This window comes from Corvus cornix, chromosome 2 (assembly GCF_000738735.6).
Source record: "Corvus cornix cornix isolate S_Up_H32 chromosome 2, ASM73873v5, whole genome shotgun sequence".
NCBI lineage: Eukaryota > Metazoa > Chordata > Aves > Passeriformes > Corvidae > Corvus > Corvus cornix.
Genome location: NC_046333.1, coordinates 130,895,529 through 130,912,803, shown reverse-complemented (window position 1 = coordinate 130,912,803; position 17,275 = coordinate 130,895,529). Strand labels below are relative to the sequence as shown.

At 42.1% G+C, this 17,275-nt stretch overlaps 1 protein-coding gene, 1 long non-coding RNA gene and 1 other non-coding gene across 3 annotated transcripts in view; 2 read left to right on the top strand and 1 right to left on the bottom strand.

Moving 5' to 3' along the window:
* LOC109145300 overlaps positions 1-4,817 on the bottom strand; it is a 54,138-nt gene extending 49,321 nt beyond the window's left edge. Inside the window, exon 1 of the long non-coding RNA XR_002046614.2 lies at positions 4,577-4,817. This is a non-coding gene — a long non-coding RNA (uncharacterized LOC109145300). The remainder of the gene's footprint in view (positions 1-4,576) is intronic.
* On the top strand, positions 4,646-4,727 carry TRNAS-AGA. The gene has a single exon. It is a non-coding gene; the product is annotated as a tRNA-Ser (tRNA).
* A 70-nt stretch (positions 4,818-4,887) lies between the features above and the next one.
* Positions 4,888-16,485, top strand: C2H8orf37 (chromosome 2 C8orf37 homolog). Its single transcript, XM_039549652.1, has 6 exons — positions 4,888-5,017; positions 6,920-7,019; positions 9,390-9,460; positions 9,977-10,042; positions 10,843-10,938; positions 12,896-16,485. The coding sequence occupies exons 1-6, from the start codon at positions 4,917-4,919 to the stop codon at positions 13,053-13,055; spliced, it is 594 nt and encodes a 197-aa protein (XP_039405586.1). The 5' UTR covers positions 4,888-4,916; the 3' UTR covers positions 13,056-16,485.
* Positions 16,486-17,275: the final 790 nt, after the last annotated feature.

The window sequence follows — 17,275 nt, the reverse complement described above, 5'->3', positions numbered from 1 at the left end:
AGTGGAGGTCATGAAAATAAATTTTAGACCAGCCAAACAACCCCTTGAAGTTCAGTTTACTTTCTGCCAGATTTCTGAAAAACAATAATGTCATTCTGCAATGCCCTCTGCTGGGAGATGCAGCTTGGAGCTGGAAGGAGAGCTACCAGTTCATGTCCTCCAGCAAGGAACGGATATTTGCAATGAGATGGACTGGATTTTCACCTTCTGTATGAAATCCTGACCCTGCTGAAATCACTGAGGTCCCAGCTTTTAATTTTCACTTTGCCCTTAAACATTCTCCCTTTTGAAAACTGCACTGGAAAAAAACCCTGTTTATTTCAAGTCCAAATGAAAACCTCATTACTCACAGACATGAAGCTCTCTTTTTAGCATTTGAGCTTCTAGAGAGAGGCTTTATGAAGAAGCTTTCATCTGTAAAAGATTTTGTTCTTCTTGCCATTCTTTTAAGTCTTTTAACTGTACAAAATCACACAGGCAAATAGTACTAATGTTACACAAGTGTGATTCTGCCTAACATATATTTTCACTGACCAGTATTCTTGTACTGAGAAAAAGAAGCAATGCAGTGAAACAAAGCACACTGCTATGCAGTGAAACAAATGAGTGTATCTGGAACCTCATGTGTGACAACACCAGCCCTGTCAGCTACCACATCTGTCCCCTCTGAGATGCAGTATCTGGGTCCTCAGGAAGAAAAATCTGAATCAGCCCCACTGAGGAGCAGGATATTAGTGTGGAGTTCCCACAAACAGCATCTCACCCCCAACATGCACACTCATGCCATGCCCCTGTGGCTTACGGGATAGTTTTTCCTAGCTCACAACTCCTCTGGAGAATCACCCCTGAAAAATATTTTCCAGCCTTGGCAAGGGTGATGGAACACTGTCTCTGCTTTGGTTTCAGCTCCCTCATCTAGGCTGGTTTTACATGGTGTTTGTCTCTCACCACAGCTGTGCAATGGGTAGCAAGCAGGAAGGACTTTTTCCACAGTAGTCCCCAGTCCTCTCTGCTTGATGCTTTCTCCTCCCTACTCATGTTCTCACAGCCTAGGGTCCTTCCTGGCAGGCCAATTATCTTATATTTACTACTACTTATTATTTCTGTCTATTAAATGGAAACATTTTTACCTTGTGATATGTTCTCTGCACTGACCTGCTTTATCACCACGTGCCTCCCTCTGCTCCACTTTACAGGGACTGACACCCTTGGTGCCAGAGAATGCAGGTGCAGTAAAGCTGCACAGTGCTTGGCAACACCATTTTTATTCGAAGTTACACATAATTATCATTGATTTGGAAGTGTGACCTCCTTGTTACACAGCCTCACAAGCTGACAGTTTTTTTCCAGAAACGACTTTCCAATGCTTGTTATGCCCCCACGGAGATCAAAATGTCATGGTTATAAGAAGCCTTGAGGATTATACCATGTTCATTAAAAGGCCCCCAGACAAGTATTTTTTTGTTTTGTATACAGTCCTGAAAAATCTGCTTCCCTTAGTAAGCACCACAATGTCACACTTATTTGAAAATGAGCATGTATGTTTACAAATATCCAAAAGTATGTGTACCCCTCACAGCAAGGGCTGAGGGCTTGTCATTCTGGTCACTTACATGTTCTTCTCAGGAACAGTTTCCCTTGCAAGACAACTGTGTAGCCCCAGGCAAAAATTGGTGGGTGCTCACATACTCTAACCTTGAAATTATTAATTCAGAGGAAGGTTGGAAGTAACTGGAAGTTGTTCCACTCCTCATGCCCCTCATGGGTAAGGCAGCTGTGCCAGCAAACTGAAGTGAAAAATCCACCCTCTGAGCTGGCACCTTTGATGGAAAGATTGACAGTGAAGCCCAAGACTGGGGCAGCCTCCAGCTTAAACTGTCCTTTGATCCAAGGCTGTCTCTCAACATCACAAACCAGTGTTATATGAGGAATCTTGCACACACTGTTAGTCTTGCTGCCAAGAGGTCTTTCAAGAAGTTGTCTCCCAATCTGGTATCTTTAGTAGAATAATTTCATGCACATGAATGCTTGCTAATGGTTTAAATTATATCCAAAAATTTAGATTCAGCCCTGAATTTTCTCATGTTGATGCACTGTACTACTAATAGGAAATAAGTGGTGTCACTTAAAATGATGTTATACTGGATTGTGACAAGGAACAAGATTAGAGTAATATCCTGTGACTGGGAGCAAGGAGTTGAACTTTTCTACATATGCTGGAGGCAGCAGAACACCTTGGGGAGAGGCAATCACTGCATTACCTCCACCCCAACTTCTGGGGCAAGAGATTGGAAGGCAGACAGGCCTGCAACATGCTATCACTATATCAAAAAGAAGAGGGCCTCCCTGCAATCATTTCCCTCTTTGTCTGGCAATGGGTAGCATTCGGAAATGACTGGTATTACCTGGCTCTGCTGACCTCTATCATTACCCGATCCCTGGAGACTTCATTGTTCAGAGAAGAAGGCTGAGAAGAGTTCTGGGCAACCTCAATTTAGGCTCACTTTGGTTCCCAGAGAAAACAGAAGAGAGAAATTAACATCCTGTCCTAGGAAGTTTTTTTTGTCTTCATCACTGTTGTGGCAAAATCCAGTTTTATCAGCACCACTGAGAAAGCTTTCAGTAGCTTGAGGTCTAGAGAACATTATGGCTTCCACCCAGGACTTTCAGCTTTCTGTCCTCTCTTCCTAAGAGATCGTATATAAAAAAAAAAAAAGCCATCATCATCAAAGTGGTCACTCTGTCTTTTCCAGCCCTCTGCAACCCGTAACCTTTCCATTTGCACCAATATAAGCCCCAAGCAGTCAGTGGGAGACATGATTTGAACAAGCCACTTCACTGATTTCCTAAGAGAGGACAAAATTTAGGGCATGACCTCAACTCCTTTCTCCTGGCCACAGCTTAGCTGAAGGCCCAGTATGTCAGATTCACCTCAGTGTGATTCCAGAGACTAGTCTGGAATCAATTTGACCCAGTAAGTCTCTGTCTCTTTGATTGCATCAGGCCTTTCAGAAGTTTTGAACAACAAGGATCCAAACAGCAGGCAGCAATCTGCACAAAGCCAATCTTTTCAGTTTAACAATTTTTAAAGGTCTGTTCCTTTTTTTCTTTTTCATTTTTTTTTTCTTTTTTGGTTTCAAATGCTTTCCAACTGAGCAAATGCTGCAGCGAGTTCATGGGAGAAGGCCTCAAGGCACCCCTGACTTTGGCACCGTTATCCCATAGACACTCCATACATTTTTGGCACCTTGTAACAGACACACTGACAGCCACAGGATTGATGGAAAGGGAAAGAAACTGTTTTACAGTCAAAAGAGAATGTACTCAGATTTCTAAGGCCATTTGAAAGAATGCCAGAATGATACTGGATTTCGGCATTCTTAAGCTCCTTTAAGATGATGCAGCAAGTGGTCTTTTCCACATGTGATGATGTATTTCAAGACAAGAGTTTCTTCAAGATTTTCCAAGCCTGTGGGCTCCTGATCCTTTTTCAAATTACAGAGATGATAGCATACTGGGGAGAATTGTGATTAGTTTAAACTCTCCACAGCTGCAAGAGATGAATGTAAAAATTCCACCCAAAAATCCACTTCTTCTGGATTGAATTTACCTACATGACACAGAGTCCTGGCCAAGGGACCACTTAAAAGAGCTGGAGCAGCATCAACACTATTTAGTTTCTTCCATCACATCAACCCAGCAAAGACTCACAACTCTTCTACCCAACACGTCTCCTCCAGCAGCACTGCCATGGATTGGGCTGGGGTATTAACAGAGACCTGAGATACGTGGGGAGGAAAATGGAATGATGAAATAAAAGCTTAAGTATGAGGGAATTCAGACGGGGCTTGCAACTCATTAATTGAAATACCCAGAGAATTGTAAAATGCCTTGTTACCAGGAGGCTTTGCTTGGAGCGCTTACTGCAGACCCCACTTCATCACAGGCTGACAAATTTTGAGCCATCTTGGCAACGGGAGGGTACAAGCACTGTGCTTTCTGTGTCAGCTGACCTAAGGAAATGGCAATGCTCTGTTTAGCTTAACAAGACCTCTCTCTTTAAACTGCTTCCTTGCATTTCTAAATAAATATAATAATATACAGCATTCACTGACACTACGAGCGGTGCGCCCGCGTCGGGACACCTGACCTCCCGCGTGTCTCTGACGAGAGGGGAGGTGGAGCTGGCATTGGAAACCTGGTGACTGACACCTCCGACGTTTGTCTGGATTTATTAACAGGGCGATAGGCGAGAGCCACCTTTATGGGACTTTCCTCAAAAATGCCTGCCCCGACTTCCCGGGCGCTATGGGGGATGTCAGCTGGGGAGTGTTCCTGGTTTTAAGGGGACTGAGGCCGCTCTATCCACGACTGTTCCTAATCTACGAAAATAAAAAAAAAAAAAAATTAAAAAACCAAAAACCAAACACCACTGGCTTCTCCCGTGGGACTTAGCAAAGCCTAACCGTTTGGTTTTGCTATAAACAGACCAATATACAGCGCAGTGAACTGTATGACATGCATTAAACCTACTCTCTATTTTAAACCTTTCACTGCGCCCCGTGAGGAGACGTACCTAAGTACCAAACCCTGCTCCTTCTCCGTAACCGCTCATGGGAAGGTGGGAAGGACCTTTGCAGCATGCGTAGTCGTGGCCGAGTGGTTAAGGCGATGGACTAGAAATCCATTGGGGTCTCCCCGCGCAGGTTCGAATCCTGCCGACTACGGCCGCGGTGTGGTGGCGTTGTATTTTCCTTTTCTCCCCCCGCGTCGCTCTCCGCCGAATCCCGGCAGCCGCGCGGCGAGGCCGCGGCCGAGCCCCGCAGGACCCCGCAGCCGCCCCCACCCCGGCCGGGCGCGCAGACCCCGCCCCCGCCCGCGCCGCGGGGCCGCCTCGGCAACCGCTGGGCGGCAAGATGGCGGATGAGCTGGAGCGGCTGCTGGACGAGGTGGAGAGGCGGCTGTGCCACCGGCGCGGCGGCGGCGAGGAGGAGCCCACGGCGGCTGAGGAGCGCAGGTTAGCGGTCCCGCCGCGGTCCCGGCGCCCTCACAACGCTCCCCGCCGAGCGAGGCGCCGCCTGGGTGGCGCGCAGCCCGTCCCCGCCTGGCCCGTGTGGCCACACGTCTCAGAAACCCAAAATACGCGGGTTCGGGAGCCGGAACCGGGCTGACGGTCGGCGAGTGTCACCTGCAGCCCTTGTTGTTTAAAGATCCAAATCGTGTGCCAGCGAGTTTAGTTACTTCAGAGAGTCTTTGTCTTCTGCGTGTACCGCAGCCTCGGATTAAATATGGCGTTAAAAGCTGCACTAATTTGCCTCTGAGTTAGGGTTGTGGGATTACTTTGCTCTGTAACTGACCTCATGAGAGCTCTCTGTATCTAACTCACCTCAAATATCTATAAATCTTGCGATTTAGAGCAGGAAGAACTTTAGCAATAGCATTATCAAAGCTTTTATTCTCTTGATACTTCAGTCATTTCATACACATCACAGAATATTCTCAGTTGGAAGGGACCCACAAGGATCATCAAGTCCAGCTCTGTGCCCTGCCCAGGACACCCCAAGAGTCACTCCATGTGCTTCAGAGCATTGTCCAAACGCTTCTTGAGCTCTGTCAGGCTTGGTGCTGTGACCACTTCCCTGGGGAGCTGTTCCAGTGCCCAGTGACCCTCTGGGTGAAAAACCTTTTCCTGCTATCCAACCTAAACCTCCCCTGACACAGCTTCATGCTGTTCCTTCGGGTCTGTTTTTTCTGTTCATAATTTTTCTGTTCATGCTTTATTAACCATATCTACTACAGTAAGCACTTAACTTACACACTACACTTTGAGGTATCTGCCTCAAATTCCACAATTTTCAAAACAATGATGATAATACCAGCAAGTTTGGTCCCGACAGGGTCATTGCTGACAGTACTGCCAAGTGTTCAGTTTCTGACATCTGTTCCTGCCTTCAGGCTTCAGTCCCAGACATCAGGTTTCCATCCTGGCCCTCACTGGTGTCTTTGCTTGCCCTCAGGTTTCCAGCCTGGCCCTGACAGGCATCTTTGCCAGCCCTTGGGTTTCCATCCTGACTATCAGGTTTACATCCCAGCCCTCACAGACATCTCGGACTCCCTTTGGAAGGTCTGTGGACCAGAGAGGCTTGGCCAGATGTCTCCACAGGTGGGCTGCTGAGCACTTACACACAGTTCAGAGTCCAAGGAAAGGATCTTGAAGAATCCAATGACTAATGCAAGACCAGCAAGACCACTACCTTTGGCCACATTACTGGACTTCCACATTGTTTGCATAATGGTTAGATGAGCACTTAATTTTAGTCGATCTAACGACAATCTTGAAAAAAAAATCACAGTTTTCTTCTTTCTCAGGAGTAGATTTGTTCGTGATTGGTTAACACAGCAGTACTACAGGCCTGTCTTTCTTTGACAAAGAGCTAGCAAACAGAAGACTTGAGTGTTACTTGAGTGAAAGCAAAGTGCAGGTGGTCTTTCTAAATGCATCCAGTTCAGCAGGAATTCTCTTCAGAACCCCTGCAGTTGTATAACTTGAGTAGAGACCTTCCTCTGACCTTTTTGTGCTCCTGCTGCTGAAGCTAAATGTGAAAAATCAGGGTTGTCCAGTTAATTTCCCAGTAAGTGTAGCATGGGTTATACTGTCACAATTTTATTCAGGGTTGGAAGTGGTTGGAAATAAAAGAAGCAAGCAAAAATAAGACCTATGATGCGACAACTCAAGGTTATCCTGCAAGGTGTTATCCTGCAGTTTACATCTGTTCAGTCATTATTTGAATGGTGTACCTGAGATACTACAAAAATATTAGAGCAAAAAGGCTGTAACTGTTTATATTTTTTAATTCACAGTTCTTAGAATTGCTGTCGTCTTGCTACAAAGATGAAGGCTGGTTTATTTATTTTTCAGATCAGCTAAAGTGTTAATGAGTGCTGGCAGCAGCAAAGAAGATCTAGATGACATTATTGATGAAATCTGTAATGACAGCAGCTTTACCAAAACACCTCTGGTGAGTAGGGGTTTGGAGAAATTCAGAACAAGTCAGGTTCAACAATGGAAGTAAAAGCACCATAAGCTAAAACTTCTAAAGCAAAACATGAATGAAAACAAGCTGTAGAATAAACTTGGAAAATAAAGCAGAAAGGAAAATGCAGTAATCCTGTATTGAGGAACAGGAGAAATACAAAGAGATGTTCTTACCTACACAGTAACAGGCAATTAAACAAAATGCTAGTTCAAAATAGAGCATAGTGTCAATGCTCAGAATCACAGAATGGTCACAGTTGGAAAAGGGACCTCTAGAGACGATCTGGTCCAACCACCTGCTTAAGCAAGACTGCCTAGAGCCAGTTACCCATTTCGATTATCCCTGGGGATGTAGACTGCAGCCTCTCTAAGCAGCCTGTTGCAGTGTTTGACTACCCTCACAAGTCATAAAGATTTTTCATATGTTTAAGTGGAAATTGTTGTACTTCAGTTTGCATCCATTGCCTCTCCTGTCAGTGATCCCCACTGAGAAGAGTCTGGCTACGTCTTCTTTATTCTTCCCTGACATACCTTCGTAAGGTTCTCCTGACCATTGTTTTCTCTGGGCTAAACCATTCCAACTGTCTTAGCTTATACCTGGATGTCAGATGGTCTAAATCCTTAATGACCTTCATGGTCCTTTCCTGGGCCCACTCCATTATGTCCATGCCTCTTTTGTACTGGACATAGTGCTCCAAACATGTCTGTGAGGTTGTATCTGGACTACCGTGTCCCGTTCTGGTCTCTCAAATACAAGAGAGAGGTGGAGCTACTGGAGAACCTCCAGCAAAGGCCCGTGGAGATGGTTAAGAGACTGGAATGCCTGTCATATGAGGAGCAGCTGAGAGAGCTGGGACTGTTCAGTCTGGAGAAGAGAAGGCTCCAGGGGGATCTTATCAATGTGTGTAAATAACTATAGTTGTAGTAAAGAAGGGACCAGACTCTCCTCCGTAGTGCCCAGTGACAGGGCAAGAGACAATGGGCATACACTGAAACACGAAATTCCATCTGTACACAAGAAAACACTTTTTCTAAACTGCAACGGTGGTCAAACACAGGGACAGACTTCACAGAGAGGTTGTGGAGTCTCAGTCTGTGGAGGTTTTCAAAATGCAGCCGGACACAGTCCCTGGCAAGCTGCTGAAACTGACCCTGCTTTGAGCTGGGGAAGGTCCCTTCCAGCTGAAATGATTCTGTGATTCTGTCTCATCAGTGCTGAGTAGAGAGGAGGGGTCACCTCCCTGGACGTGATGGCAACATCCCTCCTAATGTAGCCCAGGATACTGTTGGCCTTCTGTGCCGCAAGGGCACACTGCTGGCTCATGGTCCACTTGTTATCGACCAAATTTCCCACAGCCTTCTCTGCAAGGCCGCTTTCCGGCTGGTCAGCCCACGTGGTGTTCTGTGCATAAGGATTATTCCTCCCCTGGGGCAGGAGTTTGCATTTCACCTTAGCTGAACTTGAAGAGATTGCTTTCAGCCCATTTCTGTAAGTCATTTGAGGTCCCTCTTAATGGCAGTGCAGTCATCTGACACACCAACCACTGCTCCCCGTTTTGTATCCTCTGCAAATGACTCCTCATTTCACAGCAGGAGATGGAGATGAAGCCACAAATTTACATTCTCAAGACAGTTACAATGATAGAAGGCATTGAAAATAGATATTCATTTGGGTATCAGCAGTAGTAAATGGTGTTACTTATACTTCGTAACCTCCTGCAGATTCTCTTATTTTCATGAGTGACATGGTTTTTGTTTTGTTTGTCTTTCGTTTTTTACAGAGTGGCTAAATCTGAACCAACAAAAATACTTGTATACATCTGAGGGAGAGAGAATTATGTCAGTAAATTTGTATAATTTTATCATTTTATATCCCTAGAACTTCCCACTTAGGATCTAGAGTTCTAATATTCTAGAATTCAAATAAACTCTTCTGTGTACAGCAAATAAGAAACTTTTCAAAGACTATCTTTTTGAATAATCTAAGTTCTTGATGGGTTTTAATGAAACAAAAGCTAAAAGACATCGAGGGAGAGATTCCAAATTATAACTGGTTTTAAAAGCAGAATTATTAAAAGGAGGGCATGAAATACTAAGTCTTGATTGTAAAGTCTAAGCGATCATGTGGTGTGGAATTCCTTCAGCCAGAGCTGGAAATTCAGTATGGGAAGAGAAGCCTTGTTCCTCACTTACCTGTTACTTCAGAGCCTCATAAACTTGAACAAGAAATATCCTAGAGTCTTAGTCCCCGTCTTCTGTGACTCAGATTTTCTGGCTCCTGGTTATTAAGTAAAACAGAATATTGTGACTTTGCTGTAATGCTGCATTTTATTCTTGGATTGTTTTTAAACAGAATTTGAAGTCTAATTCTGCAAGTCTCACACCTGATAGAAATAAAGTTGTTGTACCGGCATATAGGAAAAGGTAGGTGAAAAATATTCGGGCCTGTTGGACATTGCTTGATTATAACTTCTTATCAGTCTAATAATAGTGCTGCTGTTTAATCTGTGTTGACATTTCTTAAGAAAGACGCTGAGAAGAGAAACAGTCTTTGTAAAGAACAACAAAGATAAACAGGTAATTTCAAAGAATTGTTAATGTGTTTTCATTTGATCAAAATAATTTATTATAAATTTATTAATTATTTAAGCTATTGAACAACATCTTCCTTTGCCTTATGGACATACACATTTATCAAATGCTGCAATATATAGATCTTTGTGTATTTGGCATAGAGAGTGATTTTCATAAGAGTCTTTCTTTGAACACTTTGGTAATGGAAATTTTAATATTCTGTAGTTTAAAAGCATTTGGATGTTTTGCCTATATTTAATAAATATTTTTTTTAGAAATACCATGTGGTTAAACTAGGAGAAATGTTGTACTGCTTTCTCCAACCTGTTTTGCTATAATTTAGTATTTTTTAATGAATCCGTATAGATGCTGTCCAGTGTACCTGGGTGGAAGCCTTTCACCATCTGGGATAGGAACAAATATTTCAAAAAGGTAGGAAACCTGAAAAAATATGTGCTATTTGCTTTATCATTATTTTTATTCACAGCTGTGTTTCTGTGGTGGTACAAAATTCTGCATTTGAACAGGGCAGAACAGCCTTATAGTCATCTAAAGAAGTGGCTCCCTGTAACTGCAGTTGAAATCAACTGGTCCCTTCCAGTCCTCTGTTGTTGACCACTTGACCTTTTGTTTGTTTGAGGTATTCGAAGATGCTTGCAAATGAGACATGAAACCAAAAATCAGTAACAAGTAGTTAAGGAAATTGCTGCTGCATTGTTATTTTTCCCTGCCTCTCTTCATTTTTCTATGTGTTGCCAAGTATGTGACTTAAATCAGTGGGCTGGTTCATCCCAGAACCTGAACTGAAAATGGTCAGAGTGCTTTGCAATTGCAGGTGAATTTAGCAGAAGAGGTACTTTGAAGATTTATCCACAACATTCTATAGAACATCACTGCATTTCCATGTGGCATTTTTTGTAGTAAGTAATAATGTACTCAACACATATTTGGATGCTGCCCATGTCCTGTACCAGTGAGGAAGACTAAAGAGAATATATCAAGTGGATATCAGTTTATTTCATGTGTTCAGTGAGGATAGGAACCTGTAAAAATAATACATGAACATATAATTAAATCACATACCATAATTCTGAACATGACAGAGATGTAAAAGCATTAAGATTAGGTGACGTTGCTTCTGGTATTTCTGAGTGTGCTGTACTGCACACCAGGTATGATCCGTGTACATTGTATCAGTCAGCTTCTCTGATTGATTGTTCTTCTTTGTCCAGAACGTGTGATCAGCTACGTTGTACTGCTTGTGACTTCCGAGTGTCACTTTTCAATGACTACATCTGGGATCAGTCCTGTGATTATCTTTTTTTCAGGTGGGTCTGAGGTGGGTTTGGTATTAGTGTTGTGTTTCTGTGCTTTGAGGCTTGATATGAACAGGAAAGATGAAAAGCCCTTAGCACTGCTGTGTCACCTAAAAAGAAGCATGCATGCTACCTGTTTGGGATCAGGTGGGAAACTCTGTGGGGAGGGGAAGCAACATCTCCCAGAATTTGTTTCCATCCATTTCTGTCTCTTCTCCCATGACTCTCCCTCTGCTTTAAAAAGAATTCAAGTTTCATGGATCAAAAGGCCAGCTTGTTGCTAAAATAAGCAGGTAATCCATGTGATGGGTTGGCCTCTGCCAACCAGTGCAGGGTGTCTACAATGTCGACAACATGAATGCAGACTGTTCAGCATGTGCTTTGCACCTCACTTTCAGTTATACAGACTGTGATGGTTTCAAGTCAGATGTTCTTTTTTCCTCTATCAAGTATGCTGTCATGTTCAGTGAAAATCAAATAGCTTCATTTCTTAACAGATTTCTTTCTTGAAAGAAAGGTTTGGTTAAATGGAGAGGTGGGATTTTTCTTTTCTGCTTATATTGTGATGTCTTTAATTCTTTAAATAGTTTTTGAAGACTTAAAATTAAGGAGTTCTTATTCCCAGTTTTTCTAAAGTTAATGCCAAGACTTAGTGAAATGTAGTTTAGTAGGCATGTTCCTAATACAGACATCAAATTTGGATTTCTCTTATTTTAGTACAGTCTCTGTGTGTGCCCGTTAACTGATGGAAGAGGTGGATGTGTTCAGAGATAGTGCTTGGACAGTGAGGAGTGTGACAGCCAGAGCAGAACAATAATGGAGACATCAGCTCCTTTTCCGTTATTTTTCCTGTATTACATCTTTGGTTATTCCTGTATTTTTCTTCCTGTCTCAAAATTTCTATCTCTTTCTGAATACCATTATTTTTCCTATTATTTAAAGCAGCTTTAAAAATACCATGCTGCACTGGTCTCCTAAGATGAGTTTGGTAGTGGGAAAGGTGGATAAAAAAAAATAAAAGTGGGATTCTTTTGTTTACCCCAAGTCAAAATTATTTTGCTTCTCAGATCTTGAAATTAATAAATGAAACTGAAAAAAAACCCCACCCACATGAGCAGCATTAGTATCACATATTTGTAAAATTGATTAAAATACGTAATCTTTAGCAAGATACTTAGCTGTTTATTTTGACAAACCTGAATTTTAGAAAGCAAACTTTAAGATTAAACATTTTCCTTCCATCAATAGGTGCCTGATCTCTTTTTCTAAAAGTTCTTCCTTTGACACTTGTTTTGGGTTTTCTTTATTTAGCTGGGCTTGTTAATGTTTTTTTGCAATTCAGTGTCCAGTAATTGATGGCCGGCAAGAGGTCATGAGAGCAAAGTTAGCTAAAATGCTACATTTTCACTTGGTTTTTTTGAAACAACTTGGTTTTGTCATAGCCATGCTGATTTTTCATTTGTTGTGGTTATTAGCTGCACAGGAATTATTTCTGGTTTGATGTACAGTCTTATGGCCATTTCATTTCAGTCCCTTTAACAATCATCCTGAGTAGCAGTTCCTAATGAAAAGTTTAACTCTAATTTTACCCATTATGCATAGCAATTTTACAGTAAGTTTGATAAGATAAATACATTTTTGGATCATTTTTTAACACAGGAATTAACTCTGCCTGGTTTTCTTCCCAACTCTTTTTCTGGAGGCTGACTGGAAGTCTCTAAACCCAACAGATAACGTTGTTTACAAAAACACCAATCTGCAGTCAATCTGGGAGCACAGCACTGAGACTGCTCTCGGGAAAGGATTGCATTCAAAACAGAATTCAAATATATCCCTAAATTCATCCATGACAGTGGCACTCTGAATTGTCCTTAAGATGTCTTCTGATTTGAAATGGCCTCGTGAATATTTTTTCTTAGGAAAAAAAAAAAAAAAGCATGATCCTGAGCTGAATTCACTTCTTTGGCAGGAATAACATGCCTGAGCTCAGTAAACTAAGAGCAAAGATGATAAAGAAGAAAGGAGCACGTGCATATGCTTGTCAGTGCAGCTGGAGATCCATTGATGAATTAACTGACCTCCAAACAGAGCAGCAGCTTCGGTGGGTTTGTGGTAAACATGGAGAATGAAGTCTTCTTGTGTGGAAATGGGTCTTAAAATCAATTTGTTTCCTACCCAGTTTTCCGAGAACAGATGGAAAAATTGCAATATTTAGATCTAGAAATAGATTGTAACACCCAGATTTCAACCTGAAAACTCTTTTTTTTTTTTTAATTTAATTTAACTGTCTGGCAAGCTGTGTGGGGATTTGAATTATTAGGAGAAACAACCAACTTGGAGGCTTTCTGGAAGCTAAATGAGGTGAAAGCTCATACAGTAGTGTTAAAGAAAAGAAGAGGAAGTAACAGACTTGGGCGTGGGCAAAGCACCTTGAGACGGTTCCTCACATCTAGCAGAGAGCCTTATTTCCCGTGTCTGCAGAATCTTGGACTCAAACTGGTGGACTGGGAAACAACCATGACACAGAAGTGTATGAATTCCTGCACAGAAGTGAATCCTGCTTTTCTGCTTTGCTCATAGCTGTTAATGAGAGCAAGTGGTTGTTCATCTCTTAAAAAATTACTATGGAATCAGCTCTCATCTTAAAGGTTTCAGGACACCCCAAAACTTTACTTCCTTTTACCCACCAGTACCCAAAAACTGCAGGTGCTGAAAATTTTCTTCCAGTTCCTACTGCTTTCTTCAGAGCACTTGCTGCTGACTAAGGACTTCTACCACAGTGAGTTTCTTGAACTTCTCTTCAGCCCTCACTGCACAAGAGATGAGCAAGTTATTGTGCAATTTTTAAATATGCAATTTTAAAGAGATTCTGAAGGGTATGTTACTCTTTTTTTGATATTTTCAAGGGAAAAAGGCTCAGGCTTTTAAGAGTGAGAAAATATATATCCTCAATGATGTTCAAATTAAGATTTTTTTTCAGTTTCACTTAGCTTTCACTTCAGCTTCTCTTTAAAATACTGTGTATTCAGAAAGTGTAACTGTCCTGTTTCAACACACTCCCTTCCCTCAGTAACACTGTTCCTTGAATTGTCTTGCTTACAGTCAATGTTGCTATAGTTTATGAGCTTTTTCTTTTCTTTATGTATAAATAACACAGAAGATAGATTTGAGTTTTATGCAGGGGGAGAGGGAGTAAAGAATAACCAGTCCTGTCATTTACTACACTGAAAGGTGTCTCAAAATGGGACATCTGTCAGTATTTTTGCTGTGCAGCACGTGTGTCTGTACAGATAAATTCAGAATTACTTACTTTGGGCAATTCTAGCTGTACAGAGCCATTTCCCTTTCTCTGAAGTTTTGCTCATGGTTCTAATCTGTCCATTTATTCTCTTTCTGAGCTTTTCCAAAACAATTGCATGGTCTTTCTTGTAGAGGTGATTCCTGTGTCTGTCGCCCTCTGAAAGAGCAGATCTCAGTAGTGACCAGAGGCGTCGCGTACTCTGCACCCTGCTTACCTTGTTCTCCCATGAGTGCTTGTTTTAGAACCTGCAGAGGCCCAGCAGTGTGCCTGGAAAGCCTGGCAGTGCTTCTTCAGTGCTCCAGACTTCACCTTCCAGTGCCCCATGCAGCCTTGCTGTAGAGTCAGAGGTGAGTTGGCTTTGGAGAGGTACTGCTTGGCATGATGGTACAGACATATTTAGGGTCATGTATTGTTTTCAGTGAATTTAGTATTTCAGGCTGAAGTTTCAACTGCTGGAGTCCAAAACTGCAGGTTCAGGACCAGAGACCAGTTGGCTAATGCTCAGTCAGCTCCTGGAAGAGCTCTGCTTGCCTTTCTGTCCTTTGTGAAGATGTAGCCCTGGTCTGGGCTGTACACAGTGAGTGTTCCCAGGTTTTCTTCAGATGGGCCCAAGCGACTTCCATGCCTAGAGAGCATCAGTGTTTAAGAGAAGAGTGCCTAAGAGAAGAACCCAACAGAAGGCAACAAGCTCTGGGGAAGAAGAAATCTGCTTTCCATTCTTAAAGAATGCATTTCAAAAACGCTGAGTTGCCTTGGCTCGTCTGTTCCAAGGCTATTTGGAACTCATGACCAAGTAGTTCCACAGGGTGTCTTTTGGCTAGAGTTGTACTGGAACTTGTGCCACAGCATAGAAACAAGCTGGGCTTGCAACTTGTGAGCAGGAAATGAGGAAAATCCTAATTCCCATCTCAGTTCATGAGACCAAGTCTTATGCGACTTGGAAAAGGAGCGTGTCTCCTGTATGCTGAACATTCCCCTGAAATAATCAGGTTTATTCAAGTGTAGTTAACTTGCTTCTGGCCTTGGTTAGAGTGGTGGGATATGACAGCTTTTTGTCTAAGAGAAGTTGCAGACAGGTATAGAAATAGTGCTTCTTGTATGGGTTTTCAGAATTTAGCATATTTCTACATTTGAGAATAATTGCTATGTCATTAGATACAATTATTTTGTTGGAAGGAGGAGCATCATTAAGATCTGATTTCCTTTCTTTTGCTTTCTTCAGTTACATGTTACAAACCGCTCCAAAGTCCTTGGATGAAAAGAATGTAAAGAAAGGTAAAACTAGGGCTTGAATGCTCGTTTGATGAAGGTACTGTCAGATTGTACAAGGTTTTCGCGATGTAGCCCAGACCCTAAGTGATATTTCTGTGTCAGTTATCTGAGATAGCAGGGATTATGTAGAGAATTCTGTTTAAGAATATGTAAAGAATTCTGTTTAAGAATGCAATTCAGCTGTTGTCAAATGGAAGTCACTGGAGAACAGTGTTGCTAAGTATAAATGTGACACTTGTTTTCCTCCAATTTTTTGCTTTGGATTAATTATACAATTTCCATTTGTGAAATGGGCAGGGTGAAAATTTGAGACTTTTATTTTGCTTACTGATACACTTGGAAATTTTCTAGCCTGTCCCATTAGTCTGCAGCAGGTCCCTCAAAAAAAATAAAAGCAATGAAGGATGGCAAAATGAGATTCCATCAAATTTTAATGTGCTGCTCTAACTTTCACTTGTTTTACCTGCAAACTATGGAGGGTGAATATAGCTCAGAAGAGTCATTATTAAGAATCTTGACCCGCCATTAAATTTAACTTACAGAAGCATAATAACATCACTTACTGCAAACTTTGCAATATCAAATAAAGACCTTTTTTCCCCAAACACTTATTTTAGTTTTGTACTGAAGTTATTCTGCAAATACTGCCACTTGCTGAAAGACTGCCACTTCTCTTGTTTCCTGACATGTGAGTCTTTGGGTCATGTAACCAGCACACGTGGTAGTCACAGAATACAAGAAGTGCTATGTTGGGAGCTGCATACGCAAATTTTTCTTCCTGCCAGGCTCTTTTTTCAGAAGAGCTGACGTTCTGTCTGTGGTGTGACACCCGATAACCACAGACAGGTGGCAGGTGGAGTAAAGGAACGTCAGGTGCTGCTCATTTGTGAGGGCCACATCTGATGCCTAGGGTTTGGCATGTGTGCTTTGAGAAAGTTTTTCAAATGTCAGCACTTAATAAAATGAAAAGTTGGAACAAATCTGAATTGTGTGTTGTGTGAATTCTATTGTATTATTCCTATCCAAGAGAAGCCAGGAGGGTTATGACATGTCCTTCATACAAAAGCATTGTCCAGCTTATGAGAAGCAATAAGTACTGTTGTGTGTGTTTTCTCACATCAGTGGGGATGCAGCAAATAGAGGAGAATTAATAAGCTTTAACATTCTTTACCAGCTAACATGACGAGAGCACATGAAATTATAGAGAGCTCATAAAGGTGGATGCATTTGCCACATTTCTTGGATGTTTAGCGAGGATAAAAGGTAGAGGCAGGGTGTGCAGGGTGGCATATAACAACTTGCAGAGTGGGGTGCTGGTAGCCTGGTGTATCAGTCACACATTTGCCGTGGTCCACGTGCCCTGGGTCTTGCTGTAGAAAACCATTCCTAGTACCACGGAGGAGTTGCTCTGTATATGGGAGTTGGAACTTGTTTCTCCACCATCAAGAAATGCTGTGTGGCTTACATTAGAGTAACAAACATAAATACTTCCTGTACCTCATTCTGAATTTGGATTCCAGGCATTGGTGCTATTCAGGCAATAATTATTTCCCTAACTTAATTGCCAGTGTGGACACGGTGAAGGTACTCAGAAACCACGTGCTGCCTCAGGAGTACTCCTGACTTATTTAGGACTTGAAGTCTCACAGTGGTGTTTCTGTGTGTTTCATTCAGTTTGATAACTTCTTTTTCTGTGGAGTTAGATGTGCTTTAGAAGTGCGTGATCAGGGTTAGTATGTGATTATACAGTCCAGTCTGCAGAGGGCAGAGCAGCAC

Excerpts from the sequence above, each read along its gene's own strand:
- C2H8orf37 (XM_039549652.1), top strand. The coding sequence starts at position 4,917 with ATGGCGGATGAGCTGGAGCGGCTGCTGGACGAGGTGGAGAGGCGGCTG. Across the intron at positions 5,018-6,919 it reads ACGGCGGCTGAGGAGCGCAG|ATCAGCTAAAGTGTTAATGA; the intron begins GTTAGCGGTCCC and ends TTTATTTTTCAG. Across the intron at positions 10,939-12,895 it reads TGTGATTATCTTTTTTTCAG|GAATAACATGCCTGAGCTCA; the intron begins GTGGGTCTGAGG and ends CTTCTTTGGCAG.